Here is a 13,548-nt window from a genome sequence, read left to right on the forward strand (position 1 = left end):
ACACAACTCTTCGGCATGATTGTCCAGTGTATTTCAATTTGCAACAAGGCAAAGTTTTCCCCCACGGGCTAAATTCACATCATGTGAGGGGGCGTTCCCGGGGGCGTTCCCAGACCAACTGTCTGTATGTATTACGTCATAGTAGTGAGAAATCTCGAACTGCTTGTGTGGAGAGACTGTTTATGATTTATTTGGATTATAAAACAATGAGTGGGTGGATTTTTACCATTATAGGCTGGTTGTTTTCACACACTGCAGCTACACAACTCTGCTCAAACACCTTATAAAAGCGATTTTGCATTCTATGGCACCTTTAAAGACCAATTTTATTTTAAAATGATTTATTTAACATTTTTATCATTTAATTCATTTTAAAAAAGCCTTTTTTTATTTTAATATATATATATATATATATATATATATATATATATTTTTTTTTTTTATACATTTTTTTAATAATTTTTTTTTTTAATAATCATTTCATTTTAGCGTTTTATTTCACTGCTTTTATAAAAAAAATGACTTTACATTTTTATGTTTTAATTGATTATTAATATTATTATTTTTTATCAACACACAAATCCCAGAATGGGAAAGCCTCCTTTAAGTCATTGACAGATTTTCAAACTTCAACTTGCGTTTCACAGAAGGAATAAAGATTATCAAAGGTATAAAGGTGAACAGATCTGAGACTGATCTACAGGATCATGTGTGAGGAACATCAGATCCAGGTACAAGAGAGACTTACTGTGTGCTCTGATCTAAATAACTGATGACACGGTCATTCTCTTCCTCTAGACGCCGTGCCACATGATGAAGGTACTCAGGAACCTACATGAAGAACATGATCACAAGTGAAAACACACACGTGGAGAGCGTCAATATGTGAATGAAGTAGAAATGCTCTCACATCTCTCTCCTGCATGAGCCTCTGACCCTCAGCTGCGTACAGACGGTTCGTCTCTGATAAAAACCTCTGCTCAAATGAGTCTTTATACACCTGACAACACACACCAACACACATTATTAAAAGACACTTCCAGAACCTGACAGGAAGCTGACATCATCAGTGTTTCTATGCAATCACCTGCAGGTCTGATAGCATGCCCAGTAAGCTCCTCAGCAGACTGCGGTCCACCGTCTCTCCGTTACGCTCACGCTCAATCTGCTCCAGGATTCCCTCCACTGTCCGTCTTTGAACGGCACCATCGCTCACAATGTGCGTTCGGAACAACTCCAGCCCCGTGTCCCTGACAACATGAGTGTGTTACTATAGCAACACCAGCTCAGGGTTATTACAGTCAACTACAATTAAAGTGAAAAAAACTGAAAGGAAGTGAAAGTCTTGACATATGCCAAGTATGGTAATCCATACTCTGAATTGGTGCTCTGCATTTAACCCATCCAAGTGCACACACACAGCAGTGAGTAGGTAACACACACACAAACATACACCATGAACACCCACCCGGAGCAGTGGGCAGCGCCCGGGGAGCAATTGAGGGTTCAGTGTCTTGCTCAAAGGCACTTCAGCCATGGGTATTGATGGTGGAAGAGTGCTGTTCATTCACTACCCCCACCTATACCAACTCCTGCCGGCACTAAAACTCCAAAATGTGACCTTTGAGTTACAAGTCCGATTCTCTAACCCTTAGGCCACAACTGCCCTTTAAAGCTGCCCCTTGTAACTAAAGCGTACATCACTGATGTAACTGACCAGTAGATCCCCTTTAGTGAATGTGTGACATTAGAATGAGAGTCAAACAGCAAATTAAGACAAAAATAAACCATAAGTAATCCACATAACTCCAGTCCATCAATTAACATCTCCCTGCTGAAATACGGGCCCATAATCAATAATAACGCTTCCTCCCTTGGAAAGTCCATCCCCTGTTGTCCCTGCACATCAATTTCCACCCATATATTGTTTAGAACTGTTTTGGATTGTTTGGGCTTCTAAATGGTGCTTGATCTGTGCAGATTTCTCTCCTGATTCAGACCAGGTTACCTTTTCACTAGAGGAAGCATTTTTATGGATTATGGCCTTGGTTTAAAGTTAAAAATGTCTTGATGAATTTGTTTCCTAGAAACACACAGCTTTAGGCTTAACAAGACGTTCAATGATGGACTGGAGTTGTGTGGACTACTTCTGGATTATTGTGATTTTTTATCAGCTGTTTGGACTTGTTCTAATGGCATCCATTCACTACAGAGAATGCATCGGTGAGCAAGAATCAAATTCATCTACATCTTGGATGGCCTGAAGGCCAGGACATTTTCAGTAAATTTAAATTTTTGAGAAAACTGTTCCTTAAAAATATTTTTGACTTATTTAAAAACAAATAAAAAATCCTAATATTAATAAACTACTTTATATTAAATAATAATAATAAACTATTATAAATCATATTAATAAAACTTTAATAGCATTTCATTGAGATTAAGATAATACCGCATCAGTGTCTGATTGGTCAGCTCACCAGATGGATGGCAGCAGTGAATTCTGGAGGATGTATGTTCGGTCCAGGAAGAGGAAAATGCTGCGGATCATGATCTGAAGGAGATGAGATGCAACACACACATTCATTTCATCATAGACATGTTAAGAGACACACACAAGGAGAATGTCATGTACCGTTTGACTGCAGTGGTCCTGCCAGCAGCGGTTCATCCTCTTCAGGAATGACAGGCTGTCCAGTGACTCTGTGCAACTCTGTTAAGGGCTACTTCAGTGTGATCTGTGTGTCACAGCGCCCTCTAGTGAGGATCTACTGACACAAACATCAGCAAAACAAGCGTTATCTGAAACGCACAATCATCATACACGGACACACAAATGTCCCATTACTGATGAAGGATATTCTCTGAACTGATGGATCTGAGCTTGAACGTGATCTTCACACACTTGACGCAGCTGCTTGTATAACACAGGTGATACTTTATACGAACACAGATTCTCCACGGCCTGTGAGAGACAAAAACAGCTCATAAATACACATGTGGGTTAAGAATCATGGGTAAATGGTCTGAAACATCACAGTCCTCCATTCTATAATATAAACACATTTGAAAGAGAGGAACTGCTCAGTTACATCAAACGACAAAACACCGTTCAAGGAAATATAAAGGATTCCTTTATATTTTAATCAAATGATTATGTAACTTTAAATGATTTAAACTTTTAATGAGTACATTTAAATGCTTCTTTGAAAACTTTAAACAATACCACAAGCCCCTTTCACACTGCATGTCGGACCCGGCAAATTGCAGGAACATTGATTCCGGCATTGAACCCGGGTCGGGGACCTAGTAACATTGCCAGGTTCAGTCCCGGGATGAGCGCTGTGTGAACAAAAGCCAGATCTAATGGCGTGTTGTAGTGATGACGCACGTTATCGCTCGACTCTTTTACCGGCTGTTTTGAAAGAAGAAAAACGTTCGCGTCAAAAAATGTGCGCAAACTGTAATGAAGCAGAGATCAGTTAGTTCCTCGCTTTCCGTGCTGAAGCTGAGATCGTTCGTTAGCTTCAGTGAAAGTATAACATGCCTAGCGTTTTCGATTTGTACATGACACGTTATGCCCAGTTGTCACGTGTCGTTACAGGACCTTTACGGGGTGTGTGTGAAAGCACGCACATATCCGGGTAATCACTGGCAGTGTGGAAGTGCAAAATCTAGCGACCCGGGAACAATTGGCGGAACACTTTACCCGTGTATTTGCCGGAATCGCAGTGTGAAAGGGGCTACAGACACATGTCCCATGACATTTACATTCACTGACCAATTTCACAACAAACACATCAAGCCAACTGGAGTCTGAACACAGGTTAGCATTTCACTGTACATTTACTGCCACTGCAATATTTAATACAATACACATATAAACATTCATTTTTCTATATATGTATTAGGGATGCAACAATACAGTTAGCCCATGGTTCAATTGGTTTAGTTTTCTTGGCTTGGTGCATCAGAGTGTTTTTTGCAATTAAAAATTAGATTTTTAAAACATATCTGGACACCAGAGGGTGTTCTTGTGCAGAAACTCTAAATATGTATCACAGAAGTAATAGAACAGATGACGCTGCAAGAAATACCTAAAATGGACAAAGGCATTGCTATTACTGTAACATCTCCAGTTACTCGACATAAATGTGGTTCCCCTGAGAGGAGGGAATGAGTTACGTACGTGTGGAAAAACTCTTTTCCTCTGAAATGCTGAAACCTGATTGAATCAATCTATTGCTCTGGAATAGCTAATAGCGTTCAAGCATTCGCCTGATTGGCAAGAATGTTGACAAAAATTTTCACAAAGTCATTGTGGTTCTGAAGGAGTTTTCCACATGGCAGTTTATGTAATGTCTCAGTCCTCACAGGGAACCACGGTTACATTGAGTAACCGAAGACGTTCCCTTATCAAGTTGGAGTCTCGACATTACATATGGGGAAAGTATAAAACCCCTTTGTGTGAAAACCATGCTGATACAGTAGACTATGCACTTGCAGCAAGCAAGCAAATGCATAGCAGCATGCTCCCTTAGGTCGGCTACCGGACCTAGTTGAAAGACCCAGATGCAAGTTTGTCAAAGAGCCAAGGCAGCACTTTTTAGTTACTTGATTCAGCTGATTTTAAGGGTGGGGTGGGGATGTAGACAATAGGTTTACCAACTCTGGAATCATGGCTGGTTGGGCCATTTTGGCGACATCAGCAGCAGAGCATCCTTATCCAGTACATACACTGCTTGAATTGAGAGGAATGTCTGATCCGCTCAAAAGAGGTGGCGGCGTGCCAGGCTTTGCAGGGCATGCTTATGCGCTCCTACCTGGCGATTGATGTACACCGCCACAGCTGTTTTGTCAGTTCGGGTCAGAATTTAATGGTCTACCAAAAATCAGAGAAATTCCTGCAGTGACAAGTGAACAGCTTCCATTCCTAAGCAGTTTATATGTCTGCGCTTCTGGTCGCTTGTCCACAAACTACCAACTGCTGTTCTGCTATCATAGAGGGCTCCCCAGCCTGACAGAGATGCCATGGTAACCACTATTTGTCTGCCCACTCTGCCCACAGTCCCCCTGTTCGAACATAGCTGTGCCAAATCAGGGTTAGAGGTCGACCGATATATCGGTCGGCCGATATATCAGGCCGATATTTGTCATTTTTTAATATATCGGCATCGGCCGATATCCGTGTTTAGTAGCGCCGATTTAAAGTCAGGCACGTCGGCGGGTAGCCCCGTGTTATTGGTGCGGTGGAAAGTGCTGCTGCTGCCACTGCATGTGAAGCACCCCAAGCCAAAACTTTTGGAAGATTCAACAGCAGTCCTGGAAGATAAAGGTAGTCAGATAATTTCACTCTGTAAATGGGGTGGAGAAGTTGGCAGCTCTAACAAACACTGCAGCGTGACGTTACCAAAGTAAACTGTCTCTGACGTTACTCCGCCCCGCTCAAAGACAGCACCGTGCTCGGAGAGACAGCTGTCCTGGAGCTGCCCAGAATGGTGAATCACATTTATTCGGAAGCATGGTTTGATGCAGACAATAACCAGTTTTCCATCCAACTCATTTGTATTTAGGTATGTCAATATTCGATAATTTCCATGATCGATCGTTGTTTAAATTAATGATCAATTAATTACTTTAATGCTGCAAAATGAGTCTGCAGCGGTATTATTATTATGTGCAAAAGCCACTTGGGAAAAAAGCTTTCTCACCCGAATTAAAGGGGTTTTAGTCTGAATAAAATGCTAGTAGCAGGACTGTAAAATGAATAGATGTGATTATGATCATTTGATAAAATGAAGAGAGCGCGCCATACGTTGGAGATAATTTCTTTTTTTGACTGTTTCTCGTCAAGGGGACCGCTGAATGCGCCTCTTTAAATGGTTTCGTAGTGCTCGTTGTTGTATTTTAAAACACATCTGCAATGTTTTCAAATGACACACTATAGTAGTGGTGCAACGGATCATCATTGATCCGTGATCCGTTCGGATCAATATCTTCGGATCGGCACACACGTGACCCGTGGTTTGATTTATGAAAAAAAAAAGGTTGCGCATGTTCAGTCCACACTCAGTGGTCATGGCGAGCGGAGGAACGGAGGAGCTTGAACGGCCCACGCATTTTGTATTCCCTGTCAGATATAATGATGAAGAAAAGAGGTTAGAGTGAAAATATTGTGCCAGATCTTTATGAACAGGAGAAGAAAACAGTTGTGGATGAACTATCCCGAGCATCCTCTGTTGCGCTCACGACAGAAGGGTGGATGTCCAGGGGGACGGAGAGCTCTTTGACGATAACTGCTCACTTCATCACAGCACACTGGAAGATGAGAAGTCGGGCTATTATGTTAAAAAGAAGATATTATGTGCACTTTAAGTTGATTTCATATATTTTAATTTAATAATTTAATGTTAATAAAAAAAAGACAAAGCGTATGTTTATTTGTCTTGGCCTTTTTTTTTTTTTGCTGATCCGAAAAATGATCCGATCCATACGAGGACGAGCGAGCGCGGGTTTGATGTAGATTAACATCAGCTAGATGTATTTGGAGGTTATTGCTCATGTCTCATTCTGCACATATCCAAATGTTTCCATATTCCCAATGTATCTGAATGTTAAACTATAATATTTTTTATTTATTTAATGTAAAGTAGACGATAAAGATCATCCTCTACACATGAGCAAAAACGTCCTTGGCATAACAGCAGAGTGGACCGGTATACTACGGTCTATTTAAACTGACCAGTGTAACCTTTTAAATGTTTGGTAGACTGTACTTTATTTTAATAATGAACAGACTGCGATGTAAGTTTGAAATTAGAATGCACTTTAGATGTTCTGTGTCATTTATACCAAACACAAATGTTGCTTGTTGCTAGTGTGTTTGCAGCACTACTGTTATTTATTTTTTATATATTTATTTTTTTATATTTTTTAGATTTTTATTTTTAAAATTGTATTTATTTAAATGTATATTTAAGTTTACATTTATGTTCCAACAAACTTGAAAAATTCTACTTGATAAATGCTCTAAAACTTTTATGTAAATGATTGACTTTTATATATATATATATATATATATATATATATAACCTGTTTTATATATTTAATACTTGGTCAGTCTATTGATTTTGTTTGGTTAACTTTGGATACATTTTTTATTTTAATACCGTGCAGTGCACAAAATTAAGATTCGAGAGATGGTTCAAGTCAGTGCTCAATAAATGATGATAAGTTTAGAAATGTTGTGCTTCCACTTATTATTAGTGTGACATTTTTGCATGCAAATGAAGGGGAAAACTTCAAGATATCTGCCATAAAAATCGGCACCACATATCGACCATCGGCTGACCCTGACCTCTAAACATCGGCATCGGCTATAGAAAAACCCATATCGGTCGATCTCTAATCAGGGTGTCAGACTCAGCACTTTGAGACATGAGCGCATTATGACAAGGCGCTCTGTCCCAGCTCTCCATGCTTGAAGTGGGACCTAACTTTGTAACCATAGTTACAGCAGCCTCATATGCAGCAAGCCAAGGCAGCAGACAGAGGCTGCAGCAGCCATCAGTTCCAGCAATCGTTACAATGTTTTCAGGTGGACCGCTTTGCCCTTGCATGAAAAAGGGCAGTGTATCATGAATGGACTGAATCCTCTGTACTGATAAGCGTTCGTGCATCGTGCGTGAGCCTAGAACCATCCTCACGAATGTAATCGACTGGCAGGGCTGAAGCAGCTGTTTACAGGCAGGCCTAGATGTGATATACATGTGAGGAGCTTGTGTTTGTGGTCCTCAAGCACACTCCTCGATTGAGCGATGATGAGCCAGTATTCAAGGTAGTTCAGCACATGCATGCACCTGAGTCGGAGGGGAGAAAGCACTGCATTCATGCACATTGTGAATGTGCGAGGGGCCAGAGCCAACCCGAAAGGTAGTACGCAACACCTTTGAATGCTAATAGCAAAAAGCACCTGTGATGAGGGGCTATATGAATATGCAAATAAGCATCCTTCAGATCCACTGCAATGAAGTGTCCTCAGGCTGGATGTGCATGAGGATCTGCTTCACTGCAATGATTTTGAACGTGCGTTTCGCCAGCGCTTTGTTTAACTTTCATAACTCTGATATTGGACACATGCCCCCATCCTTTTTCGGGATGAGGAAGTAGTGGCTGTATAGCCTGCACTCCCTCTGCTCCTCAGGTACAATCTCTAATGCCTGCTCAGCCAGGAGAGAGGAGATTTCTGCCTGTAGCAGCGGAGCACTCTGTTCTGACACTTCTGTCATAATCATGCTGCTAAAAGTGGGGTGGTCTGCGAGTGAATTGAAGTGTATAGTGTATACTGCGCATCATTGCCATCTAAGTGAATGAAAGGTGATGGGCCCGCAGCTTGCTGCATGAGGACATACGCACAGGACAGCTTGAGTTGAGCTGAGTCTCTACTCTATCAAATGTCTACTGGAGAAGAGATTTCTCTTATATCATGAACAATAGTCAGAGAATGAAAAGAGCTTTGTTGATGAAGCATGTTTGATCTTTTGTTAAACATTTTTGTTAAACATCTTTTGTCATGTTTGGCCAGTTTAGTGAATTCTTGGTAAGCCAGTGGACCATTTTTTCATCATCATTAACATCCGGTTAGAGCAGTGGTTCCCAACCTTTTTTAACTCGCGGCCCACACAACCAAACACATACGTTTGCGCAGCCCACTGCAAAAAAATGTACTGACCCCACTATTGTTGGGTAAATGACTTAACTCAGAAGCTAGATTGTTAACTGTCTTTATTGAAAGAACTGGCAATGAACAGAAAATAACTCGGGCTGGCACCGCTCAGCAAAACAGGAAAACCAGATCCTGCCAGTGCTCAGCAGCGGGTAGACAGTCAGCAGAGCAAGCAGTCAGGAGGGAACATGCAGAGGAGTGTTGAGACCAGGGTGGGAATTATACCGCGGCCACGCGGACATGGCCGCCGTTGCCCTACACTTTGGCCTTCATGCCCCGTGAAAAAAAAATCATCTTTCTTCGTTCTTCGAGCCATGTCAGGCATTTTCATAATAATAGATTATATGTATAATGTTATGCTAATCGATAGACTTTATCATCGTTGCATTTTACATAAAATATTATATTTTCTGTCTGATTTTTTTTTTATCTGAAGCCAAATCAGATCACAGAAGGTTATTTAGAACACTCGACTTGCGTTATAACGTTTGGAGCACAAACATGGTTTTAATCTCATAAATTGTTGTGTATTGATGGTGTGCTAAGATAATAAATAAAGTCATATGACATGATCTTGAAAAACATTTACCTAAATAGAGAGTTTTAGACATCATCTTCAGATTTTAAGTATAACATGGTCAGACATGTCGCTTTAGCTGCAGTGCATTTCTAGATTGATACAATGCCAACTTCAATTTTATTTTCATGAAGATGTTTCATAAAAAAAATTCTCATAACTTAATTTTTTTAAAATCTATTTATAACTTTTTTTTCATTATGACAATAATTAATTCTACATTTACAATAAACTACCAGGTGTCAGCTTTCAAATGAGATCATACTTATGCTTTTAGTACAAAGGGTTCATGAACTGTATCTGTTTCAGTTTGGGTATGCCATTTCTGGGGATTTTTCAAAAGTGGGGTTGCAGCTTAACAGGTTGTAGTTGGAAACAGAGACCTCTTTCAATACATTCAAGGGTTGCTGAATTTGACAAGCCCTGATCTCAAGCTGAATTTTCTTATTTGTACAATCGCATAGGCCTCCATAGAAAATACATTGCAGACCAGCACATTGAACTACAAAGGCTCTGTGAGCATTTTGAGCCATTGCTCGTATCTAATGGCTGCAATGTGGCAGAGGTGGAGCGAGAGTGGCTTAGGGTAAAATTTGACATCGTTCAGCATCACAGGCAGGAGGCTTTCCTTGTGCTGTGGAACAGGATGCTCAATGAGAAGGAAAACATCTATCCCAACCTGCTTCACCTTATCAGAATTGTTCTCGTGTTCCCTGTATCCACAGCCCAGGTGGAACGGCAGTTTTCAACGATTAAAAGAATGCAAGGAGACTGGTGCTTGAGACTGAATTTGTCCACAATTGAGGATCTTCTTTTCATAAAGTCTCAAGGCTGTGATCCCTTGGAGTATAATGTAATGTTGTCAAAAGACCCGGTACTTCGGTACCAAGTCGGTACAAATTTTTTTTAAATGTGACGGTACCAGGTTTCTTTAAGTACCGGTAGTACCGAGGACCCGTTCAAACCCGGTTCAGCACTATGATTTCCGCGAAGCAGAAAATGAGGACGGAATCTCAAAATCCAGTCATGAAAATGAAACTTACATTTTAATATGGACAGTCATAGAATTTGTCAAAGTTAGCATAAATTAATCATATCAAATCTCCATATGGACCAGTATCTGTAAATGTTAAGCCGCAAAAGTTGTTTGAAATATGAATCCGTGTTCTGCGCGTCTCTGTGTGAATTAATGAATGACAGAGACGTGCGGGTTTGTTTACTACATAGACTGAAGCGCATGACGCTTGCATTAATTTCAGCATCTGAGCTTCAGAGTTCTCTCTCCATCAAGCGATCTTTTCAGTTTCTCACACATGCAAAAGGGAGAGAGAGCGAGAGTCTTACCACGCTGAATCGACACGCTATATGTAAACTATTCTTTATTGTCTTTTCCTGTAATGGAGTTCATTTAGAATTATTCATATTCATTTTTGAACAAGCAGAAGACATACCGGTTTCTCCGGTAGTGGGCGGAGCTAATGCGCAAATGGCAATTTCATTGGCTGGCGCTGATTTAGTACCGTCCCTGTTTTGATTTCAGCAAATCAGTTTGACCGAACGCAGACAACGTGATTAATATTCATGAACCCAGCAGCTCATCAATTCATAGTGCATTGGATATACATTAGTATGATAGTAGAATTAGTAGTAGTATTATCTTTTAATAATAATTAATATGATCCATTACTATTTTTTTTTTACAGAAACCATCAATGACAAAAAATATCTTAAGCATCACCACCAGTTTTAAGTTCAGTTAAAATGACAAATATGCATTCATTAGGCCTAAAAGTTAATTTTTACATAAAGGCATTGTGCTAGAAATATTACTATTATTTAGTAAAATGTATGTGATACTGCTACTACTGTTGAAAAAATTTATAAAACTTTATTTTTTAAAGAAATAAATCACAATATTTCTTACATGTTTTAATTTTAATAGAAAATCCCCTTTATTTACCAGAAATAAAATGTGTTTAAATTTCATAAATTAAAAGACAAATTAAATTTGGGTGAAACTTGTTTACTGTTTTTCATAATTATATAACTTGTAGAAAAACTTTAAACACAATTGTAAATAAGTATAAAGAATGGCATTGGTTTTATTTTTAGTGCTAAAAAGTTTTTTTTTTAATTAGCATATTTTTGTGTTTTGCTTTGGTACCGAAATTGGTACCGAGAACCGTGGATTTTCACTGGTATCGGTACCGAATACTGAAATTTTGGTACCGTGACAACACTAGTATAATGGTGAAAAAGATGTGGAAAGGTGGTGGAGAGCTTGCCTGAGGAGACCAGGCATTCGTCCATATGGGTCAAGACTGAACTCCAACCCTGACCCTGAGTCAGATTCTCTTTCAAGTGATGAGTCTGATTGAAATAATCCACTGCATTCCCTCACTCTCTCCCTCACACACTGTCTCTCTCTCTCTTTATCTCTCTCTCTCTCTCTCTCTCTCTCTATCTTTCTCATTCTCACATGATGTAATGGACTGAATGAACTTTCTGAATGCTTTTATTGGCATTTATGTTTTTTTTATTGTTGTGAGGGTGTATACCTTCTGGATGAAATGGTTCTATCTCTCTCTATCTCATTAAAAATTGTTTTTTTTAATTAAAAAAGCCCTAATCCATGTCTTATTCCAAATTAGGATGTTATGGTATCAATCTGAATGGGAAAACCATCGAATTGTACTCAATGGCCTTTGTGCCCTGTCATATGGCCTTGGTGCCCCTAAATAAAAAGAAAAGGTGGAGGCCAAATGGCCTTGCCCTTAAAATTACATAATTCCCACCCTGGTTGCGACGAGCAGTCAAAAGCGGCAGAGAACTGGAGCACTGGACAAAGCAAGACTATGGAGTCAGACTCAAGTGACAAGCGCAAACCAATGAGCTGCTGCGTTGCATGCAACTGCTGCATTGAAGGGAAAAACTCAAACAAAGACACAAGGGAAACACAGAACTGAGAAAAAGATCAAACCCTAGTCCTAGGGCTGTAGTGATACACAAATCTCACGATACGATACGATACGATACACGATATTCAGCCAACAATACGATCTGATATAATTCAATACGATTCTATATAATTTGATACGCTTACATCATTTTCTGGTAGATTTAAAGGGGACAGAGTGATTTTGGTGACATCTTGTGACCGTTTCATTTACTTGGATTTAAATAATTTAAATGAAAACTCAAAAAAACATCAGATAGCTTGCAAAATAAATGCTGGACAAAATTAATCAAAGATGTGTTGAGAAAATTAGTTCCATTTATTGAAACAGTGCAAACTGTAGCTTACAAGCCTTTGAAAAGTAAATACAGTGCAACATTGCAATTTGCAATTAACAATGGAGAGTTAAAGTGCAAGTGGCCTGTTCTGAACAGTTTCTTTGAAAGCTTTATAGCTTGACACTGAACATGAGGTAGCCAATCTAGCCGCCAGGTAAGTAAACATAGTAGTACCATGGCTTCTCCAAAACATCAAATAATTCAAGTCTCTAAGAACATTTAACTTAAAACTTACCTGAGTATTTTAAGGCCTGTAAGCCTTCACCTATGTGAGGTAGCCAGTCTAGCCAGCAGAAAAAAATAAACCATGGCAGCCAGACAATAATTGGCTGGGAGGCTTTAACGTGTGCACTGGTCTGAGCGTACAGTCCGGGAATGCAAACCTTGGTGAGGAGTTTCGCGGGTTGGAATAGGATAGCGGGGCTCCATCGCGTTCACCATGCGCCTAAAGCCGGGGTTTTCCACTGAATACGTGCTCAAATCCTGACAAATAAAGTAGGCAATGGACTCTGTAATTTTCTGCGACGTTGGTGAAGCAGATGGAAACTTGTGGGAAAAACCGCCATCGATGTCCAGCGTAGTTTGTTTTGGGTCACACGGCCACTGCTGCTTTGGGTCCTCCGTAAGCATAAACTTGTCCAGGTGGTGACGTTTTAGGTGCGCTCGTAAATTTGTGGTATTGCCGGAATATTTAACGTTAGTGCCACATAGCTTACAAAATGCGACGCTTTTATCCAAGTCGTTGCTTTCCTTCTTTTTTTTTTTTAATCAAAGTGCTCCCACACATCTGCTTTTAAGCAGACGGGTGCCGGATTTATATTCGCTACCATTCTCTGAATATCCTTGCTCTGACTTGGTAAACAGGAAGAGGTAGACATCTGCGTCTGTGTAAAGTTAGTACGGGGAACTTGCTCTACAGCAACACTAGTGGCTGGCTGACCAGATCGCTCTT

At 40.0% G+C, this 13,548-nt stretch overlaps 1 protein-coding gene across 1 annotated transcript in view; it reads right to left on the reverse strand.

Annotated features, from left to right (window-relative positions):
• cul4a (cullin 4A) overlaps nucleotides 1-13,548 on the reverse strand; it is a 49,724-nt gene that overhangs the window by 15,065 nt on the left and 21,111 nt on the right. Inside the window, exons 3-8 of the mRNA XM_059552328.1 lie at nucleotides 2,861-2,965; nucleotides 2,636-2,704; nucleotides 2,481-2,554; nucleotides 1,088-1,250; nucleotides 911-1,000; nucleotides 749-831 (exon numbers count right to left, since the gene is read on the reverse strand). Of these exons, the coding sequence (XP_059408311.1) occupies nucleotides 749-831; nucleotides 911-1,000; nucleotides 1,088-1,250; nucleotides 2,481-2,554; nucleotides 2,636-2,704; nucleotides 2,861-2,965 (584 nt within the window). The remainder of the gene's footprint in view (nucleotides 1-748; nucleotides 832-910; nucleotides 1,001-1,087; nucleotides 1,251-2,480; nucleotides 2,555-2,635; nucleotides 2,705-2,860; nucleotides 2,966-13,548) is intronic.

The sequence above is a fragment of the Carassius carassius genome, chromosome 6 (assembly GCF_963082965.1).
Source record: "Carassius carassius chromosome 6, fCarCar2.1, whole genome shotgun sequence".
Classification (NCBI taxonomy): domain Eukaryota; kingdom Metazoa; phylum Chordata; class Actinopteri; order Cypriniformes; family Cyprinidae; genus Carassius; species Carassius carassius.